Source organism: Moschus berezovskii, chromosome 8 (assembly GCF_049115385.1).
Source record: "Moschus berezovskii isolate FMDL1 chromosome 8, NW_MosBer_1.0, whole genome shotgun sequence".
Taxonomy (NCBI): Eukaryota; Metazoa; Chordata; class Mammalia; order Artiodactyla; family Moschidae; genus Moschus; species Moschus berezovskii.
In genome coordinates, this window is record NC_142467.1 from 46,385,552 (window position 1) to 46,408,541 (window position 22,990).

At 44.0% G+C, this 22,990-nt stretch overlaps 1 protein-coding gene across 2 annotated transcripts in view; it reads right to left on the bottom strand.

Moving 5' to 3' along the window:
* Positions 1 to 22,990, bottom strand: part of GRIA1 (glutamate ionotropic receptor AMPA type subunit 1) — a 354,780-nt gene that overhangs the window by 115,542 nt on the left and 216,248 nt on the right. For both annotated transcript variants that reach the window (XM_088838546.1, XM_055430430.2), the window contains exons 6-7: positions 9,150 to 9,311; positions 4,560 to 4,727 (exon numbers count right to left, since the gene is read on the bottom strand). In XM_088838546.1, the coding sequence (XP_088694672.1) occupies positions 4,560 to 4,727; positions 9,150 to 9,311 (330 nt within the window). The remainder of the gene's footprint in view (positions 1 to 4,559; positions 4,728 to 9,149; positions 9,312 to 22,990) is intronic.

Consider the following 22,990-nt stretch of genomic DNA (forward strand, 5'->3'; position numbering starts at 1 on the left):
GTCTGTTCTCTTGGCTTCTCCTCCTGAATGCCCACTGGGTGTGGGAAGCCAGAGCCTGTGGACCAGGTTGCTGGTTATTCTAGTGGGACAAGCAAGTCTCGGGACCCCTCTGAGCTTCCACTTTCCCACCTGATCAATGGGAAGAATAATCCTGACTCTAGCTGTCTCAGGCAGTTGCCCCGAGCTTCAAAGAAACTTATATATTATCCTTTAAAAAATTTCTTTTTGAGCCTTGTCACAAGCCAGAAAGAGAGGCAGTGTTAGGAGGATTATACTCATTTAAGAGATGAGGAAATTAATGCCAGAAGAGTTGAGCAATTAATCCAGGATCCTCCATATAGTGCTTGGTGGAGGCATGGTGAGAGCCCAGCTCTTGTCCTCCTAACACACTAATAGCCAAGCGCAATGCCCCAAAGTCCTCCTTGTACCCTTGCTGTAGACTCCTGCTGGTATCCTTTACATCCTCACCCAGACCCTCCAAAACCCAAATCACTCTTTGTTCAAAGTCATCCTTCCTTTAAGGCACGCATGGCCATCCATCTCAGTTTGCTTGGGGTCGATCCAGTCTATATCTCTTGTTCTGGGATAATTGGTAAAAGCTCTCCCTTTCATTGCTCAGTGTCCCAGGTTGGATGATAAATGATACGGTCATCTTATTCAAAGCCCCAGTCACATGCCTGCAGATAGTCTGGTCACGTCCACAGTCCTCAGTCGTAGCGTTCTTTGCTGACCATCCAGAGCACCAACAGCCTGGCTCTGTATGTGATTTAGCTCCTGATCCACAACTTTATGGCTATTATTTCTTAGGAGCTTATCTTTCCTTCAACACTGGGTCTTCAGTTTGAGTTGCAGGACTGTGTCTTACACCCTTATTCCCCTCCCTCGGCCCAGACCTTCACCTCTAGTGAAGTGCCCTGTTAACCTTCACTTTGGTGTGTGTGGTCATTGGCTTACAAACTGCAAACACAAACGCTAAGAGGGCTGATCATTACTTAGGGCAGGTATTCTTCAACTTCAATTCTTCATCTTCTTAGCTGGGCTTCTGAAAGTGTCTGTGGTTCCCCCTGACTCATGGTCAGGCAAAAATATATGTGTGCATGTGTGCATTTTTCTGGGGAAAAGGTACAAAGCTTTTTTTGTCCCGTCATATCCTCAAAGGGCCGATGACCTCCTAAATGCTAAGAGCCTGACTTGGGGAACTCACTCTTTTCTGCCAGCCAGAAGCCAACTTATAGGTACCCTAATGCTTCCTCTTTCCTGGAGCGTTGAGGAGTTCCAGGATTGTGGTGTCATTAATATTCTGAGTGGCTCCTTGGACGTCAGGCAGGGTGAGGAGACGGGGGCAGGCAGCCGGCTGAGTTATCTTCACTCTGCTCCTGCGGAAACTGTAGCAGGCTGAGGGGGAGCCGAGGCTCTTGGATATTACCCAGGGCCACATGCTGTAGCTAGCTGGGCCAGAGCTCATTCTCATCTGCTGGGTTGGGCCTTCGAGGCTTCAGAGAAGAGCGGTTAAGGGTACAGTGAGGTAGCCAGGAGATGTGGGTGGAATCCCGCTGTTATCACTGACTAGCTGCATAAGCTGGGAGAATTCTTGAACATCTGTGGAGCTCAGTGTCTACATTTATAAAGCACAGTTAATAAAACCAGCTCCCTCAGTTGGTTATGTTATAGGGGATTCAGCGAGATCAATCATGTAAAACATGTTCAGAACCTTGTGCATATTGAGCCCTGGACATGTCATAGCTGGTATGACCCTTTAGTTTTAGAATAATGTGCTTATTCCTCCTGGTCTAACTCACAGACTTCCCAGGTTCACCACAAGCTGACTCTCAGGTCCCTCCCCACCTGTGACCTGAAGGTCAGAGGTCAGGGTAGAAGTGATTTGAGATCCCAAGCTGGGGTCCAAGGACTGACTGGCATTGGGATTTACCCAGTCTACTGTGGGCACACGGATTCTCCCTAGTGGCACGGCTATTCAAAGAGATGGGTCTAGAGGGTGAAATGGCTTGACAGCAGCCGTGACTGTGTGTGAGAGGCCCTGAGGCTCAGTACGTACAAGCAAAGGTCCCTGGGGCCACAGGACAGGCTAAGGGCAGGAGGAGGAGCCCCAGCTGGGGGTCTGTTACAGTCTCTGCTGCTAAGCTGCTGTGTGATCCTGGGGGAGTTATTGCCCACTCTGGGTCAGCTGCTTCATCTCTAATGTAAGGAAAAGTGGGAGTTGTCATCTCTCAGGTCACTTTCTGTCATACGTTTTTGTGATTTGAAGTTTGATTTTGATTCATTTTGAATAGCTGATCTTCGGATCAGAATGTTGATTATATTTTGTTTTTGTTTTTTGTGGCTAGTTCTCCCCACCCTACCTCTAGCCACAATAGAGACTAAAGAGAGTTTCTTGAGGACAGGTCTTGCCTTCTCTAATTGTCCCCAGAGCTTGGTCCTAGGCCAGAGCATACAGTAGGCTCGCAGGAACAAGCTGACTGGCACACACATGTCTTGACTCAAGACGGTATAGAGCAGTGGTTCTCATCTTTTCTGGCACCAGGGACCGGCTTTGTGGAAGACGGTTTTTCCATGACCAGGGTAGTGGCCCCTGCCATGGTTTTAGGATGATTCAAATGCATTACATTTATTTTGTACTTATTTCTATTGTTATTAATATCACACCAGCTCCACCTCAGATCACCAGGCATTAGATCCTAGAGTTTGGGGACCCCTGGTATAGAGGAGATCACTATTATTTTGATGAAAGCAGCTGCCGCCTCTCAACCCCACTGAAGGCAGAAGCAGAAGACTGAGCATGTTACAACTAGAAAGACATGGGTTAGAGCATAAGGAAAATTAATTAGATGCTTAGAATTTGTAAGCCAGGTGAGAACTGAGAGTGGTCTCTCTGACTGCCTCATTGTCATGGGTGGGGAAAGGGAAGGGTGTGGGAGATCTGAATGGGTATTTCAAGGTCACCCAGAGACTCAAGGGCCCGGCTGGTCTCAGACCCCAGGTCTCCTGAGTCAGAGTCCTTTCTGCCACTCACATTGTCTCCAGGCTTCATCACTGTCATGGTGATGTCAGCGTATCCTTCCAGGGACATCCTTAAGATGAGAGAGGCAAGGGAGCTGGAAGGGTTGGGAAGCTGAGGGCAAGTCCCTGGGACCTTCTGAAACCAGCTTCACATTGCAAACAGAAGCTGTCTCGACTGTGGAGCCTGGAAGAGCATTTTAAATAAGCCAGAAGGCAGGCACCACATTTTTGGCAATCATTCTGAAGCTGCTGGGTTGCCGGCTCCCGCTGCTTTGCGATTCGGGGCCACCCCGCACAGGGACGGGGGGTGGGACAGAAAGGGCTGTGGGTGGACCCGTTTGCATCTAGCCACAGGGCAGTTGCTTTGCTTCATTCCAAAGGACAGAAGTCTGTGTTTGCCTCCACGTGCAGGCGCTTCACCCGAGCTAAAGAACAACTGATGGTATTCCCGTCTTGTGTGTTTCTCCAGGTTGTAAAAATTGCTAGAGCTGTGCATGTGTGGTTGGAAAACAAATGGGAACAGTTGTACGTTTTGCTCTACATTTCTCCCTCATTCAGAAATGCTCCTCTCCTCTCTTGGATGGAGAGAGCAGGTCCTGAGAGTCATTTGCACCAAAACATCTTGCTGTTGCCGACTCACCACTGTGTCTGATACTTGGACATTCCTGTGAAGTGAGCCGTGCCCTCTGTGCCCAGTCCCCTTTGGAAATACAGTCTCTCTCAGGAGGCATCAGAGGCATCATATAGTGTGGTATGTGTCAGGACTTGGAGAACTAGTCTGTGCTTGAAGTGCTTCTAGAAACTTCTAGGGATTTCTAGGAGTTCAGAGAATGATAAAGCTGGGCAAGTCCCCAGAACCTTCTAAACCAGGAATGTTAAACATACGGCTCACGTGTATCTGTCTCACCCTGCTTCCACAGCAGGCATATCACTGAGTGTTTCTATTCCTCTCTGTTGAATCTGGATTCAGCCTCAGAATCCTCTGCAGAGTCAGTTGATTGGAAGATCCTGACCATTTTATATCCCTGTTCTTTGCCCGTTCTTAAGTGCAAACAAAATTGATGATTGCAATGCTGAGAAGCAAGAAAATAGAATCAGAAGTGTCGAGAAACATTTTCAGGGTGCCATCCTGACATGTGCACAGAGAGCAAAGATAATGAAGAAATCTAGAAAATCAGGGCAAGAGAGCAGAGTCTCTGAGAGCCTGCAAAAATGGTTCAGTTTCAGCCTTGTGTATCTCAAGTCCCCTTTCAAATACAGCATCACTGGCTTCCCCTTCTTAGCATAATCCCTAAGCAGAAAATAGAACTCTTGTGCTGTCAGGAATGACAAGTCCATACTATTAAGTTTTTTAATTTTGTTTTTCAAATTTCTACACGACCTTTCCTATATGTCAGAGCCACAAACACAATGCGGTGGTGGTCCAAACTTCAGGTGTCCTCCACCTTTTTTTTTTCAATAGCTACATTCCACCTGACACTGATGCTTAAATTCCCTGGGAGGCTCCCATAGGGTGGGGCCACCAGCGTTGCCAGCCTCACCTGCTGCAGAGCTCTCTGGATGTCAATGCCCTGGCCCCAGGGCACAGCTGGGTTAGCCAGGCAGTCCCCAGCATTCCCCCGGCGGGAGATATCGATTCTCTGCCTCCGCAGGCTCTGGAAAGCCTCAGCCATCACCTTCACCCCATCATAGGTGAGCGCAGAGGTGTACTGGTGGGAGGAACAGAGACAGTTGGGTGTCAGAGAGAGAGCTGGCAGGGAGGCAGGTTGGAGCTGTATCTGGGAAGGAGCTTCCTGGTGATGAGGATGCTTGCAGTGAGCCAGGGATGGGGGGGGGGAGTATGGGGGGGGAGTATGGTGGGGACGGGGAGCAGCTGTAAGCCAGAAAGCACCTGTCTCTCAGATGGGGGCTGCTACTCCACCTCCCCAGCCAATATTGCCCTCCTGAACTCCTGAGTTCAGTATTATTGCTGGTTGTGAGGTTCAAAGAGAATTCTAGAATTTTCTATTCAATCCACTTTAAAATTTTGGTTCATTTGGGGGAAAGAGGCATAGATTGAATACAAAACATCTAAATTAAATACAACACATCTGTATCTGTCTGATACAGTCCATGAAAACAACTTGGTTTTCTCTCTGTCACCAACTGGGAGCCAAGAAGAACAGTTTACTCCACCATCCCTGGTGACAGAAAAAAAAAAATAAGAATAATCTGAGAAAGGTAAGCTCTTAATTATTTCTGCATGCAGCTCACTCAAGTGGCAAGTTTATATTCCACAAAATTTCCTCTTATGCTTCTTCATGCTAAGCCTCAATTTTATCCCCCTCTTATCTAAGAAGGTATAAAATGTCGAAACAAAAGCAAGATAACAATCCAGAACAACATTTCCCAGCACTGGCAATCATATCTATTCCCATTAACTTGTCTCTGATGTCTAGCACGTTCTCTGGTACATCCTAAGTTCACAGGGCAGTCTTGTAGAATGAATGCATAGGTATTTTTCCAGCTTTTAACTTTGCTCCTTTTGCTTTTGGGGCTTCCCTGGTGGCACAATGGTAAACAATCTACCTGCCAAGCAGGAGACATGGGTTCAGTCCCTGGGTTGGGAGGATCCACTGGAGAAGAAGTGGCAACCCATTCAAGTATTCTTGTCTAGGAAATCCCATGGTCAGAAGGAGTCTGGTGGGCTACAGACCATGGGGTTGCAAAGAACTGGACATGAGTTAGCCACTGAGTGTGCATGCACACGGGCACACACACTTCCTTTTTAAAGTAAAGACATTACACTTGGTTATCTTTATAATCATTTCCAATCTTTTGGAAACTGGGTGGGAGAGTCACATGTGAAAGTCACTGTGAAAGGAAGAGAAGCGAAAAGGAAAGGAGAAAAGGAAAGATATACCCATTTGAATGCAGAGTTCCAAAGAATAGCAAGGAGAGGTAAGAAAGTCTTCCTCAGCGATCAGTGCAAAGAAATAGAAGAAACCAATAGAATGGGAAAGACTAGAGATCTCTTAAAGAAAATTAGAGATACCAATTTCATTTCATGCAAAGATGGGCTCAATAAAGAACAGAAATGGTATGGACCTAACAGAAACAGAAGATATTAAGAAGAGGTGGCAAGAATACACAGAACTGTAAAAAAAAAAGATCTTCACGACCCAGTTAATTACGATGGTGTGATCACTTACCTAGAGCCAGACATCCTGGAATATGAAGTCAAGTGGGCCTTAGGAAGCACCACTACAAACAAAGCTAGTGGAGGTGATGGAATTCCAGTGGAGCTATTTCAAATCCTGAAAGATGATGCTGCACTCAATATGCCAGCAAATTTGGAAAACTCAACAGTGGCCACAGGACTGGAAAAGGTCAGTTCTCACTCCAATCCCAAAGAAAGGAAATGCCAAATAATGCTCAAACTACCACACAATTGACCTCATCTCACACGCTAGTAAAGTAATGCTCAAAATTGTCCAAGCCAGGCTTCAGCAATATGCAAACCGTGAACTTCCAGATGTTCAAACTGGTTTTAGAAAAGGCAAAGGAACCAGATATCAAATTGCCAACATCCGCTGGATCATCGAAAAAGCAAGAGAGTTCCAGAAAAACATCTACTTCTCCTTTATTGACTATGCCAAAGCCTTGGACTGTGTGGATCACAATAAACTGTGGAAAATTCTGAAAGAGGTGGAAATACCAGACCACCTGACCTGCCTCTTGAGAAACCTGTATGCAGGTCAGGAAGCAACATTTAAATTGGACATGGAACAATAGACTGGTTCCAAATAGGAAAAGGAATACGTCAAGGCTGTATATTGTCACCTTGCTTATTTAACTTACATGCAGAGTACATCATGAGGAATGCTGGGCTGGAGGAAGCACAAGCTGGAATCAAGATTTCTGGGAGAAATATCAATAACCTCAGATATGCAGATGACACCACCCTTATGGCAGGAAGTGAAGAAGAACTAAAAAGCCTCTTGATGAAAGTGAGAAGAGAGTGAAAAGTTGGCTTAAAGCTTAACATTCAGAAATCTAGGATCATGGCATCTGGTCCCATCACTTCATGGGAAACAGATGGGGAAACAGTGGAAACTGTGTCAGACTTTATTTTTTTGGGCTCCAAAATCATTGTGGATGCTGATTGCAGCCATGAAATTAAAAGATGCTTACTCCTTGGAAGAAAAGTTATGACCAACCTAGATAGCATATTAAAAAGCAGAGACATTACTTTGTCAACAAAGGTCCATCTAGTCAAGGCTATGGTTTTTCCAGTAGTCATGTATGGATGTGAGAGTTGGACTGTGAAGAAAGCTGATCACCAGAGAATTGATGCTTTTGTACTGTGGTGCTGGAGAAGACTCTTGCGAGTCCATTGGACTGCAAGGAGATCCAACCAGTCCATCCTAAAGGAGGTCAGTCCTGGGTGTTTGTTGGAAGGTCTGATGTTGAAGCTGAAACTCCAATACTTTGGCCACCTGATGTGAAGAGCTGACTCATTTGAAAAGACCCTGATGCTGGGAAAGATTGAGGGCAGGAGGAGAACGGGATGACAGAGGATGACATGGTTGGATGGGTTGGATGACTCAATGGACATGAGTTTGGGTAGGCTCTGGGAGCTGGTATTGGACAGGGAGACCTGGTGTGCTGCAGCTCATGGGGTCGGAAAGTGTTGGACACGACTGAGCGACTGAACTGAACTGAATGAATGAAACTGCTCTGTAGTTTACTCATTGCTTGAAATCACATTTGTGATTTTGTTTGCTTAAGCTCATGTTGAAGTGCCTTTATTTCTAAATTCCTGAATCAGTTTGAGCAAAACTGGGATGACAGTGTCTTGGTTCAGTGGCCTGACATTTACAAAATGAAACTGACCAGGGGCAAAAGAAAGTTGGCAAGGATCTACAGTTGGCCCTGGATAAACAGATTTAGCCTCAGAATCCTTCTCAACAGTCTTCCCCATAGCCACTGCCAAGCTGTTAGATTTGATGTGGGAAAGAGAAATTATCCTCTATTCTTATTCTGGAATGAAAGTGAATGTCGCTCAGTTGTGTCTGACTCTTTGCAACCCTATGGACTATACAGTCCATGGAGTTTTCTAGGCCAGAATACTGGAGTGGGTATCCCTTCCCTTCTCCAGGAGATCTTCCCAACCCAGGGATAGAACCCATGTCTCCTGCATTGCAAGAGGACTCTTTACCAGCCGAGCCACAAGGGAAGCCCAAGAATACTGGACTGGGTAGCCTATCCCTTCTCCAGTGGATCTTCCTGATCCAGGAATTGAACTGGGGTCTCCTGCATTCCAGGCAGATTCTTTACCAACTGAGCTATCAGGGAAGTCCATCTTTATTCTAAGCCATTTTCAAATAGAAAACAAAATTGATTTTAGCCACAGAGTTTAAAACTGCCTTGCAGGGACTGAGAGGCTGGTAGTCTGCATGATAATTGGGAGTTGACTCTCTGAGGCAGAAACGTACTGGTTATTGCTTAGTTAAATTTCCTTGATTTTTAGCCAGGTATGCAGCTGACCAAAATGACCAACCCACTGCACAAATCAAGGAGGCTCAAGCCATGAAGAAATACATGCTAATAGCATCCTCCTGGAGTTGTGCAACATGGTGATCCTGCCCAGAGTAGAGACACCGTTTTCTAGCTCCTGCTGTTGCTAGCTGGGGTAGGTTCCTGAGATGTGGCCAATAGCATTTGAGGGGAAGATCTGTATGTGACTGCTGGAAAGGGTTCTTAAGGGAAACGGTTTTGCTTTCTATTTTCCTTTTCCTGATGGGTAGAATACTGAGGTAATTGTTGGGGCTTCTGCAGCCATTTTGGGCTATAAGGTAGCAGCTGTATGCTGAGGATAGCAGAACAGGAAGATAGAAAAAGTCTCTAAGTGTTTGGTGATAGTGAAACCATTATACAAGCCCCAGATTGCTGACTTCTGAATTTTGTTTATATGAGAAAGGAGCAAAATTCTATCTTGTTAAAACCATTGTCATTCTGGAGTGTCCATACCCTCAGTTTTTATGGATCTACTTTCCTTAGCTTGTTCCTCTTAGAAAGTCTGTCCCAGGAATCTAGGGCAGGTGAAGGGACCAGCAGGGTCCTTTCTTACCTGCTGCCCATCCTCTTACCTTAGGTCTCTTCCAGTCCACCCGGGTGTGGTCCCGAGCATCACTGTTTTTCCACTGTTGCATGATCTTGGCCGGGATGGTGTCAGTGTAGTTCACCAACTGGAAACCTGTTACGTTTGCTCCACTCTCCTTGAATTTGTTTAGGTCAATGTCCATGAAACCCTGGGTGGTGAGGAAGGGAAAGAAGTTAGAATATGTTGCCTGGATGCATCAATTTAACCATGTTACAGAATCACAACATTTTACACCCTGTTCAGACTTAAGGTGAAACTGACTTAATGAAGAGGCAGTTGCAGTTCCCTTCCTTCTGACCTCTGTTATCACTTATTTTGTGTGCTAAGTTAGCACATTGGTTAAGAGCACTTGCTCAGGAGCCATCCATGCCTGGGCTGAAGGGTAGGCTCTGCTACTCAGAGCTATGAGTTACAAACTCTACCTTGGACCAAGTTCCCTGATGGTTTCCTGTATGAATAATGGAGGTTAGGAAGCTGAGGAGAAAAAGCCGTGCAATGATGCATGTCAAGTCCAAGTTGCAAGACTGAGTGATCAATATACAGCAGCTGGGATTATTATAACAACACAGATTTGTGATAGTTTAAAAAATATGAGGGGGGACCTTTGTCCTTTACCACCATCACTCTGCTCTTTCTGACAGGAGAGGCATCTGAAGTGTATCCAGGGCAAGCTTCTGTGGGCGCCCCAAGGTCCCCAGCACGTCCCCAGCACATCTGGAAGAGGCTGGATGCTGATTATGCCTCCCCACCTCCCCCCGCCACCCTCCCTGCCCTGTGCTTTTTCCTGTGCAGCAGGCAAGGTCTTGCAAGTGAGGCCCGATCAATTCTCCTATCCACAAAGGATTTCTTATTGGGAATGAAACTTTCCTCCCCATTTGGCAAAGTTCATTCAAACTCAGGAAGCCTTCAAGATAGAAAGGAAACCTTGTATCTGTATAATATTTTCCACAGTGTACAGTACTTTCAAATCTATGGCTGCATTTCACTTTAATGCCTTTATAAGGTAGAAATTGTATATCTCTTTGCCAGATAAAGAAACTCAGAGAATTGCTTGCACAAAGTCATTAAATGATTTAGTGGCATAGAGGGGACTGGAACTGAGGCCTTCTGAAGGCCTATGATTACTTATTCTCTGGTCATAAATTCAACAAATATTTTTTGAAAACCAGTGTACTATTCTAATGCTATCTTAATGCAGTGTACTATTCTAATAGTGAGTAAAACAAGTTCCTTCTCTTATGAAGCTTACTTTCTAGTGGGAAGAATGGACCATAGAGAAACTATTGTGTATAAAATAAGCTAAAAGTATATATTATATAATACAGGGCAAATATTTTATAATAACTACAAATGAAATATAGCCTTTAAACATTGTGAATCAGAAGAATTGATGCTCTCAAATTGTGGTTCTGGAGAAGACTCTTGAGAGTGCCTCGGGCAGCAAGGAGCTCATAGCAGTCAATCCTAAATGAAATCAGTCCTGAGTATTCATTGGAAGGACTGATGCTGAAGCTGAAGCTCCAATACTTTGGCCACCTGATGCGAAGAACTGACTCATTGGAAAAGACCCTGATTCTGGGAAAGATTGAGGGCAGGAGGACAAGGGGGCGACAGAGGATGAGATGGTTGGATGGCATCATCGACTCAATGGACATAAGTTTGAGCAAACTCCGGGAGATAGTGAAGGACAGGGAAACCTGGCGTGCTGCCGTCCATGGTCGCAGAGAGTTAGACACACCTTTCCAAGTGAACAACAGCAACATGGTATTTATTATATATCAAGTATACTTCAATTTTTAAAAAGTAAGCATGCAGCAGTATATAGGGTAGAATCCAGTAGAGGACACTGTGCGGCAGGTAGCTATGAGTCCTCTGAAGGAAGGTGAAGCGGGAAAGAGGATGAGGAGAGGAGGGCAGTGCCTGGCCCCGGAAGGCGTGGTCCAGATGAGCCGCCCTGAGGAGGTGGTGTTGACACAGGGACCTGACTGATGTGAAGCTGTGGCATGAGCTCTGGGGGAGTCTGGGGAAGAGCATTCTGAGCAAAGGCTCAGAGGTTGGAGGATGCTTAGCATATTCTAGAAACAGTAGGAAGACTGGTGTGACTAGCGCAGCAGGAGAGAGAGAGAGGGTGGGAAATGCAGTTGTGGGGTGGGGGGCAGCCCAGGGTTGGATCCTAGAAAGCCTTGTGGTCATCTGGGTTTCTCTTTGGGTATAATTGGTACCCACTTTAGGAATTTGAGCAGGCATCCCAAAGTCATTGCCCTCTGAACTCCATGGCTTAGGGAAACTGCCAGATCCCAAGGGGTGAAATGGGGGAATGAATACGGGAAGTAGTTTGGTGGATTGAGAGTAGGAAGAACTGTGGTCTGGCAGCTCTGAGCCCCCAGCACTGCCTCAGCTCTGCCTGGAGATCCTAAGACATTGTCCTAGTCTCTTGATTTCTCACTGACTCGATCTGGTTTCCTTACCTAAAAGATCTGGTCATCAACCAGTGTAAGTTTAATGTATGAAGCAGGGCACTCAAAGCTGGTGCTCTGGGACAACCCAGAGGGATGGGATGGGGAGGGAGGTGAGAAGGGGGTTCGGATGGTTTGATACAAGTACACCCATGGCTGATTCATGGCAAAAACCACAATATTGTAAAGTAATTAGCCTCAAATTAAAATAAATAATTAAAAAAAGAATAGAATTAAAAAAAAAAGATCTGGTCATCAGTAACTTCATGACTCAAAGACCTTCCCCCCACCCTATGCCTCTAAAGTTCAGTGATTCTTTATTATTCCTATTTTACAAACAAACTAAACTCAGCCCTACTCTGAGCCTTTGCCCAGCTATTCTCTATGCCTGGAAATGAGTTCTCCCTGGCCAGCTCATGTCCATCCTTGAGTCTCAGCTAAAATACAGTGTCTTCAGAGAGCTTTCTCCTGTAACGTGCTTAGTTGTTCAGTTGTGTCCAACTCTTTGCGACCCCATGGACTGTAGCCCGCCAGGCTCCTCTGTCCATGGGATTATCCAGGCAAGAATACTGGAGTGGGTTGCCATTCCCTTCTCCAGAGGATCTTCCTGACCCAGGGATCAAACTGGTTCTCCTGCACTGCAAGGGGATTCTTTACCATCTGAGCCACCTGCGACTCCTTATCTAAAGACCCAGTTCTCATCCTTGATAGATGCCCTGCTCATTTCCACATCTCCCCAATAGACACTGATATTCCACTTTTTATACTAACTACAGCTACCTATTACTTCACCCACAGGTAGGGTAAGCCAGATGTACTGGGGAGTTCATACACCCAGAGCAGCTCTCTGCTCTTGGGGAGTTAGTAGAATCCATAGCCCTCTCCCTTGGGTGGGTTACCGTGAGGCACACTTTACACCCAAGTCTCGAGCTTCTGTAAGGGATGGAGCTCCATAGCCCCAGAGATAAGTGTTTTGATTATGCACCTTTTTCAGCTGCCTGCTCTCCAGTCCCTACCTTCTTGTTGGTGTTCAATCGCTCAGTGGTGTTTGAGTCTTTGCAGCCCCATGGACTGCAGCATGCCAGGCTTCCCTGTCCTTCAGTATCTCCCAGAGTTTGCTCAAACTCATGTCCATTGAGTCAGTGATGCCATCCAGCTATTTCATCCTCTGTTGTCCCCTTCTCCTCCTGCCCTCAATCTTTCCCAGTGTCAGGGCCTTTTCCAGTGGGTCAGCTCTTACATCCTATCTCACATCCCTGATTCCCTGATGTTATTTCTCAGATTAGCATCCAAAGAAGCTACTTGTATTTGAATTTCTGTCTTAAGACCTGTTTCTGGTAGAACTCAATCAAGTTACTTCCAATATGCAGTCCAGTCAGTTCCTTCTCAGTGCTCTGCTTATCACCCATTTGAGATGATCTGGTTTGCTTAGTCCTCTCTCTTTGTGTTGGAATGTCAGTTCCGAGGAGTAGGGATACTTTTCTGTTTTGTTCATGGATGTGTCCTAGAACCCAGCATCTAGCACCATGTCTGACACAAAGTAGGTTCTCAATACATTTTTATTGGGTGAATGAATAAAAGCCAAAGACATTCCTTAAGCAAAAATGCTAATTTGTCTGGGAAAGTATGATCTCCAGGCAATAAATCCAGTGGATGATTTAAATTGTTTGACAAGGGAAGCTCATGTTGGAAATACATTTAGTGACTAACTTTACCTACAGCTATTGTTTACAGACATTCACAGGGGTCTGCTGAATTGGGCAAGGATTTTAACAAGCTTTTAGTACAGATGAAATTGGAGTTTAGGTTCTTATACCCAATAGGCATCCTAAGACATTCTACCACCTAAGAGTACAGCTACCCTACCCCTGGTTAAAGACTAATGCACAGTGGAGAGATTTCCCATAATTTTTAGAGATTTTAAAAAGAACATTTTATTCATCAAATAACTATTGAGAGAATAAAATGAAAGCGATCTCCTGCAGTCAAATTCCATCGCTTGAATATCTGTAACAAGCACCCGGGCATTTTGTACTGACTGCCCCCATCAGTGTAATGGGGGCCAAAGGAAATGGCAGAGTTTATTTAAACATAAATGCCACTCAGCTCTATCACCAGAATGTCTGACTGCAAGGTGACTGGAGTCAGACCTGAAGTTATTTCCAATCAAACTGATGGGACCTCTAACTGAACTTCTCAGCTCCCCTGAGAAAGAAGGGACAAAGAATGATAAAATAAGCTCTTATCTGTGCTGTTAGGGAAGACACGAAATGAGGGAATAACTTGGCATCAACATGCATTCACCTAGAAGACATCCTTGCCTTCCCCTCATGGAAGATTTCATGCTTGAATGGTGATCTTGAATCTCCACAATGTCTTTCATCATGAAGATTAAAGCAGTCTCTTATAGCTACTGGACTTGATCTCCATAATGCAAAAAAACAGACCATTCCAATAGATAAAACTGTTCTTGACTAAGAAGAGGAAATAAAGGTGTGAAATATTTGCCTATCAATCAGCTGGGAAATTCAACCCACCCACTCTAGTCCCCTGAGCATGCTCATTAAACATGGTTTAATTAAATCATTTTCTAATTTTCTTTGCCATTTTGTTTAAGAAACCTTAGGGGGTAATATTTGGTAATGAGTACATTTTGCTTTATCCGTCCTATTAATTAATTATATAGTATTATAAAAGGATGCAACATTGCTAATTGTATTATATTAAAGATTAAATGATGAAGTCTGATTTTAAGCACTGTCTTTGAGTCATTTTGCCTGTTTTATAACATGCCCCCAAATGTGGAGTCTATTGCTCTGTATGCTGTGACTAGTGATTGAAATGAAATTAATCCACAAAATGCTCTGTTCAAGTTATTCCGTATGAGAATTCAGGTCTTCTAAACCCAGATGCCTCTCAGTGTCCCTCCAGCACTGTACCCGATGCTATTCTTCACCAAGTGACTGTTTATCATCTAAGATAGACCTCTGTGGTAAGTGAGCTCCTGGAGCTGTTCCATCACTGTGCCCCTGTCTGCTTCTGCGGCTCCTCTGTGACATTTCACACTGCCCCATGTGCTACTGATGAATGGGGGACAGAAGAATGGCCTGCCTATCATTTTCATTCAAGTGCAAATGAACAGGCTCTTAGGATAGAAGTCCATCCGAGGGACACATCACAATACATAAGAGAGGTTCTGCACAATAGCCGTTCCTAATGGTTATCATGCAGGAGCTCTGGAGAGGAAACCAGACATCTCTATAAAGCCCTAATTCTGGTCATGTGGCTCAGTGGTAAAGAATTTGCCAGCGATGCAGGAGACACAGGTTTGATCTCTGGGTTGGAAGATCCCCTGAAGAAGGAAATGGTAGGAAAGGAATCTCTAACCACTCCAGTATTCTTGCCTGGAAAATCCCACAGACAGGGGAGTCTGGTGGGCTACAGTCCACGGGCTTGCAGAAGAGTCAGACATGACTTACTGACTAAACAACAACAATGCTGGTCAATCAAAAATCAAGGTAAAATGTATTATAAAGGGACTGATTAGAAGAATTCCAAATAATAGCATGACAAATGAACACTGAGGACAGGATGTGGAAAATAGTATGAAGTGGTTCATCTTTTTTTAACTGAGGAGCCACACATGGGGTGAAAGTTGATAAAGCAAGAAAAAGTGACATAGATCTATTACATAGACGTGTGTAGAGGGAACTACTAGAGTCACCAAACACAGAAAATGTTTAAAATAGTTTTTTCTGAGAAATATGAGATTAGAGAGAGTAGGTATTTGCTTTTTTTATGACCTTCCATAATAATTTTTTTTCTTTTTTATAACCATGTGAATATGTTTTCTTTTTCGTACTATTGAAAAATAAAAATAGATCCCCAGATAATTCTGATGTACCTTACTGGCTCAGAATCATCTGTAAGTCCCTGGGAAGTGGGAGAGGGAGTGTCAGTGACAGAACAGGGAAGAGAAGTCATTGCATGGGTTGATATGGTCTGTTAAGGGAGCCCTGCTTAATTTGCTGTCTCTCGGCCTAGAATTAAAGAACACTGGTGCCATTAAATATTCTACTGAAACATAGCTTTAGAAACATTGTTCCTAAGGATGACAGATATGACAACAATGGCGAAACTGTCATTTCTTGTGGATCATATAACTTCATTTATATAGCTCTTTGAGAATTCTGAAGTTGTTGTCATTTAAAGTTGAAAAATGAAATAATCCATCAGCAGTCACCGTTGGATTTAGTAAACATTCCCCAAGCTCTTTTCCTGAGCCATGCCTTCTATTAAATGCTTTATATGCATAATCCTATTTAATCCCCCCAAACAGTCCTGAGGGGTGAACACGCACAGTAGGTGCCGAGTACTCATTTGCATAAATGCGTATCTGTCCCAATTTTACATGTGAGGAGCTGTGGTTCAAATACCTCCGGAACCTACCCCTCCCCCCACCCCGAGATTCCCCGGAAGCAAGGGTTCCAGCTGTGGTCCAGCTATCAAATCTGTCTTCTCCATCTGTGTGATACACTGCTTTGCCAGCCGAGGAACACAGGAACATAGCTTTAGGGTGGGGTTTCCAGATTGCCCCCGATATAGAGGGACAAAGAAGCTCAGACAGCGTGGCTGACAGTTAATAGCCTAGAACAGAGGTCTCACTCTGCCGAAGAGGGGTTACAGATTGGTTAGATGTTTTTCAAGCCTCTGATTTATATGAAGTTTTTAGTATCCACCTACTCCAAATCCATATACCAGGAGTCAGCAAATTTTTTTTTTTTTGGATAAGTGGTCATATTGTGACTTTTTTAGGCTTACAGGTCATGTTGTTTCTGTCATAACTATTCAATGCAGCTATTAGAGCATGAAAGCAGGCCTAGATAATAGAAAATGAAATAGCATGGTTGTGTCCCCTCCACCCCCAAGTGTATTCATGAACACTGAAACTTGAATTCCACATAATTTTCATATGTCACGAGATATCACTTTTCATTTTTTTCTAGTAATTTAAACGTGTAAAAATCATTCCTGGCTAAACAAAGCCAGGAAATGGTTGAATTTGACCCATGGGCCACAGTTTAGGTTTACTGATGCCTGAAGGAAAGATGTTAGAGATCAGATCAAACCCCATGTTGTCCAGAGAGGAGACTATTGGCCTCAAGTTGTAGGCTGGTTAGAGTGTGAGCTGGGGTTAGGATCTGTATTCCCTAAGCACTCATTGTCGGAGGCAGTGCACTGCTGACCAGCTGTTAGAAGAGCATGACTGGGGGAGGGGAGGAAGTGCTCAATTAATTAAACCAGTTAAGATAGTCATTCCATCTATCATATCTCAATGATAATTTTCAAAGAATTAGCACAAAAAGGCATGTCAAATAATTACGATATCCAAAAGAGATGTTTAACACCATAACTATATTAGATGTACTTTCACGTTGCTGAAAGGATTTAGAAAATGCTTTGAGGATAGTGAGGAGGCTCTGGGCTATCATTATGACTTTTAATTATCATGTGTGCCTGGAAACAAAACATCTTGAAGATGTGTGCTTACTGATTATTTAAGCTCTCTGAGGCTTAGCTCTCTGGTCTTCAAAATGCAGATATAATAGTACCTACAGCATAGAATTGGTACAAGATTTTTTTTTAAAAGTGTGTATAAATATTTAGAGCTGTGTCTGGCACAAAGTAAGCGTTTAATAAATCTTAGCTATTATTATCATCATCATATTTACCATCATCACTATGATGCAGTCCAAAGAGGTTAGGTGTTACAACTACTTGAAAACCAGGCACTGGGGGTTTGGGATGGACATGTCCACACTGCTATATTTAAAATGGATAACCAACAAGGAACTACTTTATGGCACGTGGAACTCTGCTCAGTGTTATGCGGCAGTCTGGAAGGGAGGGGAGTTTGGGAGAGAATGGATACATGTGCATGTATGGCTGAATCCCTTGCTTTTCACCAGAAACTGTCACAACATTGTTAATTGGCTATCAGTTCAGTTCAGTCGCTCAGTCATGTCCGACTCTTTGCGACCCCATGAATCACAGCACGCCAGGCCTCCTTGTCCATCACCAACTCCCAGAGTTCACTCAAACTCATGTCCATCGAGTCGGTGATGCCATCCAGCCATCTCATTCTCTGTCGTCCCCGTCTCCTCCCGCCCCCAATCCCTCCCAGCATCAGACTCTTTTCCAGTGAGTCAACTCTTCGCATGAGGTGGCCAAAGTATTGGAGTTTCAGCTTCAGCATATACCCCAATACAAAATGCAAAGTTAAAAAAAAAAACAACCCAAACCAGGCACTGGGTCAGGCAAGACACCTGAGCCCACAGGAGGCAGGTGTATAGGAATGCAGCTTTCAAAAGATAAAAAACTTTATCTTCAGAGCCAGATTTCCTTTCTCTCTGGGGTTCTTTCAAGGGGTCACAGACAAGCTGCTCAGCCCTCATCATTCTGCTTGGGCTGACACCACTCCCATTAGATGGAAGAGGGAATAGCCAGCATTGTTAAGAGAAAGGGGCCAAAGAGAAGGATTTTTAACAAGCCCTGGGAGGTGGGAAAAAAACTCCCTCCATCTCATCCACCTGAGATCTAGAAGAGGTAAGATTAGAACAAATTGAAGAACTTGCACTTTATACTCTGAGTGGCACAAGTTGAACATGGCAAGTTTCCCCAGATTGTCAGGTAAATTCTTAGATGACAGCTTCATAGAGTGGATAGTTATAGGAAAGTACAGTTCGAAAAGTCTCGTTACATTAGAAATGCTTGAAAAAAGTGGGGATGTTCAACCTGAAAATAATGAAAGACTAGGAGGGGAAGTGAAGGAGGTATTCCCATCTCAGAAGAGCTTTCGGGGGGGAATATTTGTTCTTTAAGGTAAGCCAGAACCAACCAATGGACAGAAGTCATGGGAGTCAGACTTCGGCTAAAATAATAATGATGACAATCACAGCGCCTAACACGTATTAGACCTGAACTATGTAGTAGGCACTGTGCTGAGAGCTTTATTTGTATGATCTCATATAATCCTTGGAATAATCCTGTGAAGCAGTTACTTTGATCATTTCCACATTGCAGATTAGAAAACTGAGTCTTAAATGACTGCAGTAGCTTCTGCCCAATATAACATAGCTAGTGAGGGGCAGGGACCACATTCATAGCAAGTGACAAGACTCTGTGCTGACTTTCTAACCACTGTACATGCTGCCTCCTCATCACTAGTCAGTCTGATTCATTTATCTCCTGTCCTGCAGTGAACGAAGCCCTTGGAATGGCTTGCATCTCTGTACTATTAATAAGAAGGAATTATCAGTTTTCTAGGAGACCTGGGCGGAGAAGGCAATGGCAAGCTACTCCAGTACTCTTGCCTAGAAAATCCCATGGATGGAGGAGCCTGGTAGGCTGCAGTCCGTGGGGTCACTAAGGGTTGGACACGACTGAGCGACTTCACTTTCACTTTTCACTTTCCACTTTTACACATTGGAGAAGGAAATGGCAACCCATTCCAGTGTTCTTGCCTGGAGAATCCCAGGGACAGGGGAGCCTGGTGGGCTTCCGTCTATGGGGTAACACAGAGTCGGACACGACTGAAGTGACTTAGCAGCAGCAGCAGCAGGAGACCTGGGTGTTAGTCATCAACTCTTTTTAAAAATTGGATTATAGTTGCTTTACAACGTTGTGTCAGTTTCTACTGTACAGCAAAGTGAATCAGTCATACATATACATGTATCCCCTCTTTTTAGGGTTTCCTTCCCATTTAGGTCACCACAGAGCACCGAGTAGAATTGCCTGTACTGTTCTCATTAGTTACCTATTTTATACATAGTGGTGTATATATGCCAATCCCAATCTCCCAATCCATTCCTCCCCCAACCCCCACCCAGTATCCAAACCTTTGTTCTCTACATGTGTCTTTATTTCTGCTTTTCAAATAAGATCATCTATACCATTTTTCCAGCTTCCATGTATGCACATTAATATATGATACTTGTTTTTCTATTTTTCTGACTTGCTTCACTCTGTATGACAGTCTCTAGGTTCATCCATGTCTCTGAAAATTTTAACATGTGCTGGTTCAAAGCTATTTATTTCTCTCTCTTAGAGTCTCTCCCAGTATCCACAGCACAGTATCTGGAGCAGGCTGATGGCTTAATTCACACCAAGGAGTGAAGCAATAAACAATAATGTCTTCACTCATCCTTCTCATGGTTTTCTTGTAAGTTTCCATCCTTCATGTCTCATGCTCTAAACTTACATCTTGTGGACCAAAGAGTTTTGTTATAGACTTTTTTTGGGTAATGTTAATCCAGTCACTAGATTGTTGATCTGCACAGTGAGGCCCTTGGCTAGATCAGTGAGTGATCTTTCCAACTATTGTCCCAGGCTGTGGGCATTTTAGAGTCTACCGTGTTGAATTAGGTGGAAGGGAGAAGAATGGGGTCCTAGATTCCTACCCTCCCTCTACCATCAAAGCAGCTTTACTTTTTCATCTGTTTAACATACCAGGGTTCTCCCCAAGATTCCATTTGAAAATAGAGCTTTAAACTAAAAAGTTTGGAAACTTCTGAGCCAGTTTATTTTTCTCTTAAGGGCTTTTCAGCTTTGATCTACAATTCTGTGATCACACAGGTGTGTGCACATGAATATGGAGATACGTGAGTTCATGGAATATTCCTGAGATGAGGACTTTATTCTGTCCTCAAATAACCATGTCTCTGCATACGGTGTTCAGATTTTCCTGTTCTAACCACTTTAACTGATTGGAACTTGAATGTGTTCTCGCCCTATATAATCCCTCTTAGAACAGGCTTATCTGGTTCCCGCAAAGTCAATAAGACATTGCAGCTGTGCTTAAAACAGCTAAAACATCATCTGAATTGGAAAAAAAGAAAAAAGTCTCTGGTGTTAACTCTTAATTAGTACATTTGAAAGAAGAGGGGCTGGCACCTATATGCTTCAGTACAGTTCAGCCGCTCAGTCGTGTCTGACTCTTTGCAACCCCATGAATCACAGCACGCCAGGCCTCCCTGTCTATCACCAACTCCCGGAGTTCACCCAAACTCTTATGGGTTGAGTTGATGATGCCATCCAGCCATCTCATTCTCTGTCGTTCCCTTCTCCTCCTGCCCCCAATCCCTCCCAGCATCAGAGACTTTTCCAATGAGTCAACTCTTCGCATGAGGTAGCCAAAGTATTGGAGTTTCAGCTTTAGCATCAGTCCTTCCAGTGAACACCCAGGACTGATCTCCTTTAGGATGGACTGGTGGATCTCCTTGCAGTCCAAGGGACTCTCAAGAGTCTTCTCCAACACCATAGTTTAAAAACATCAATTCTTCAGTGATCAGCTTTCTTCAAAGTCCAACTCTCACATCCATACATGACCATTGGAAAAACCACAGCCTTGACTAGACAGACTTTTGTTGGCAAAATAATGTCTCTGCTTTTTAATATGCTATCTAGGTTGGTCATAACTTTCCTTTCAAGGAGTAAGCGTCTTTTAATTTCATGGCTGCAGTCACCATCTGCAGTGATTTTGGAGCCCCAAAAAATAAAGTCTGACACTGTTTCCACTGTTTTCCCATCTATTTCCCATGAAGTGATGGGACCAGATGCCATGATCTTAGTTTTCTGAATGTTGAGCTTCAAGCCAACCTTTTCACTCTCCTGTTTCACTTTCATCAAGAGGCTTTTGAGTTCCTCTTCACTTTCTGCCATAACGGTGGTGTCATTGCATAACTGAGGTTATTGATATTTCTTCCGGCAATCTTGATTCCAGCTTGTGCTTCCTCCAGCCCAGTGTTCCTCATGATGTACTCTGCATAGAAGTTAAATAAGCAGGGTGACAATATACAGCCTTGATGTACTCCTTTTCCTATTTGGAACCAGTCTGTTGTTCCATGTCCATTTCTAACCGTTGCTTCCTGACCTGCATATAGGTTTCTCAAGAGGCAGGTCAGGTGGTCTGGTATTCCCATCTCTTTCAGAATTTTCCACAGTTTATTGTGATCCACACAGTCAAAGGCTTTGGCATAGTCAATAGAGTAGAAATAGATGTTTTTCTGGAACTCTCTTTTTTGATGATCCATTGGATGTTGGCAATTTGATCTCTGGTTCCTCTGCCTTTTCTAAAACCAGCTTGAACATCTGGAAGTTCACGGTTCACATACTGCTGAAGCCTGGCTTGGAGAATTTTGAACATCACTTTGCTAGCGTGTGAGATGACTGCAATTGTGTGGTATTTTGAGCATTCTTTGGCATTGCTTTTCTTACCTTCAAACACACAATCAGACATATCCCCCAACACAAGTCTGCTGTTGACAAATTATTTTAAAAGGTGGTTGGGATCTCACAGTCTAGGAGTTTAGGATAAAATACTAACACTGTGTGGCAGAAAGTCAGGGGGCCCCTAGACTAGGCTGTCAAAGCATGATTAAAGAAGTACAGTATCTGCCCTGGTATTGGTTAGTCTTCCGGAATCTCCCTTAATGTTAATTTTGTTCTGTCTGCAGTCAGGGGTGCCACCTGGCCATGGCCACCTCGGAGCAAGAGCCAAAGACCAATTGAAAATTAAGCCTAAGGAGTATGCCCTTATGCCTACCTGTTGCTGTTGTTCAGTCTCTAAATCGTGTCTAACTCTTTGCAACCCCAAGGACTGCAGCATGCCAGGTTCCTCTGTCCTCCACTATTTTCTAGAGTTTGTTCAAATTTATGCTCATCAAGTCGGTGATGCTATCTGACCATCTCATCCTCTGCCACCCATTTCTCTTCTTGCCCTCAGTCTTTCCCAGCATCAGGGTCTTTTCCAGTAAGTTGGCTCTTCACATTGGGTGACCAAAGTATTGGAGCTTCAACTTCAGCAACAGTCCTATCAGTGAATATTCAGGGTTGATTTCCTTTAGGATTGACTGCAGTCCAAGGGACTTTCAAGAGTCTTCTCCAACACTACAGTTCAAAAGCATCAGTTCTTCAGTGCTCAGTCTTTTTGTAGTCCAGCTCTCATATCTGTACCTGACTATTGGATAAACCATAGCTTTACTATATGGAATTTTGTTGGCAAAGTGATGGCTCTGCTTTTTAATATGCTATCTAGGTCCATGAAGGGGCTTATGCCTGGACTTGAAACCAACAATGTCTCCCTTTCATATGATCAAAACCTTTCTGTCCAAGAAGGATCAGCCTACTTTTTAAAATAAAACACCAGCTTAAACATTCTCCGGGGCTCCCAAAGAGTAGGCACTCTCTGAATGCTTGGTGAAAAAGGAATGAAAATTCAAACATAGCATTAAATTTGAAACCTAGCAGGATGGGGAAAGGAATATTCTAGTTCATTCATTCATTCCTCTATATCTAATATTGACAAGCGCAT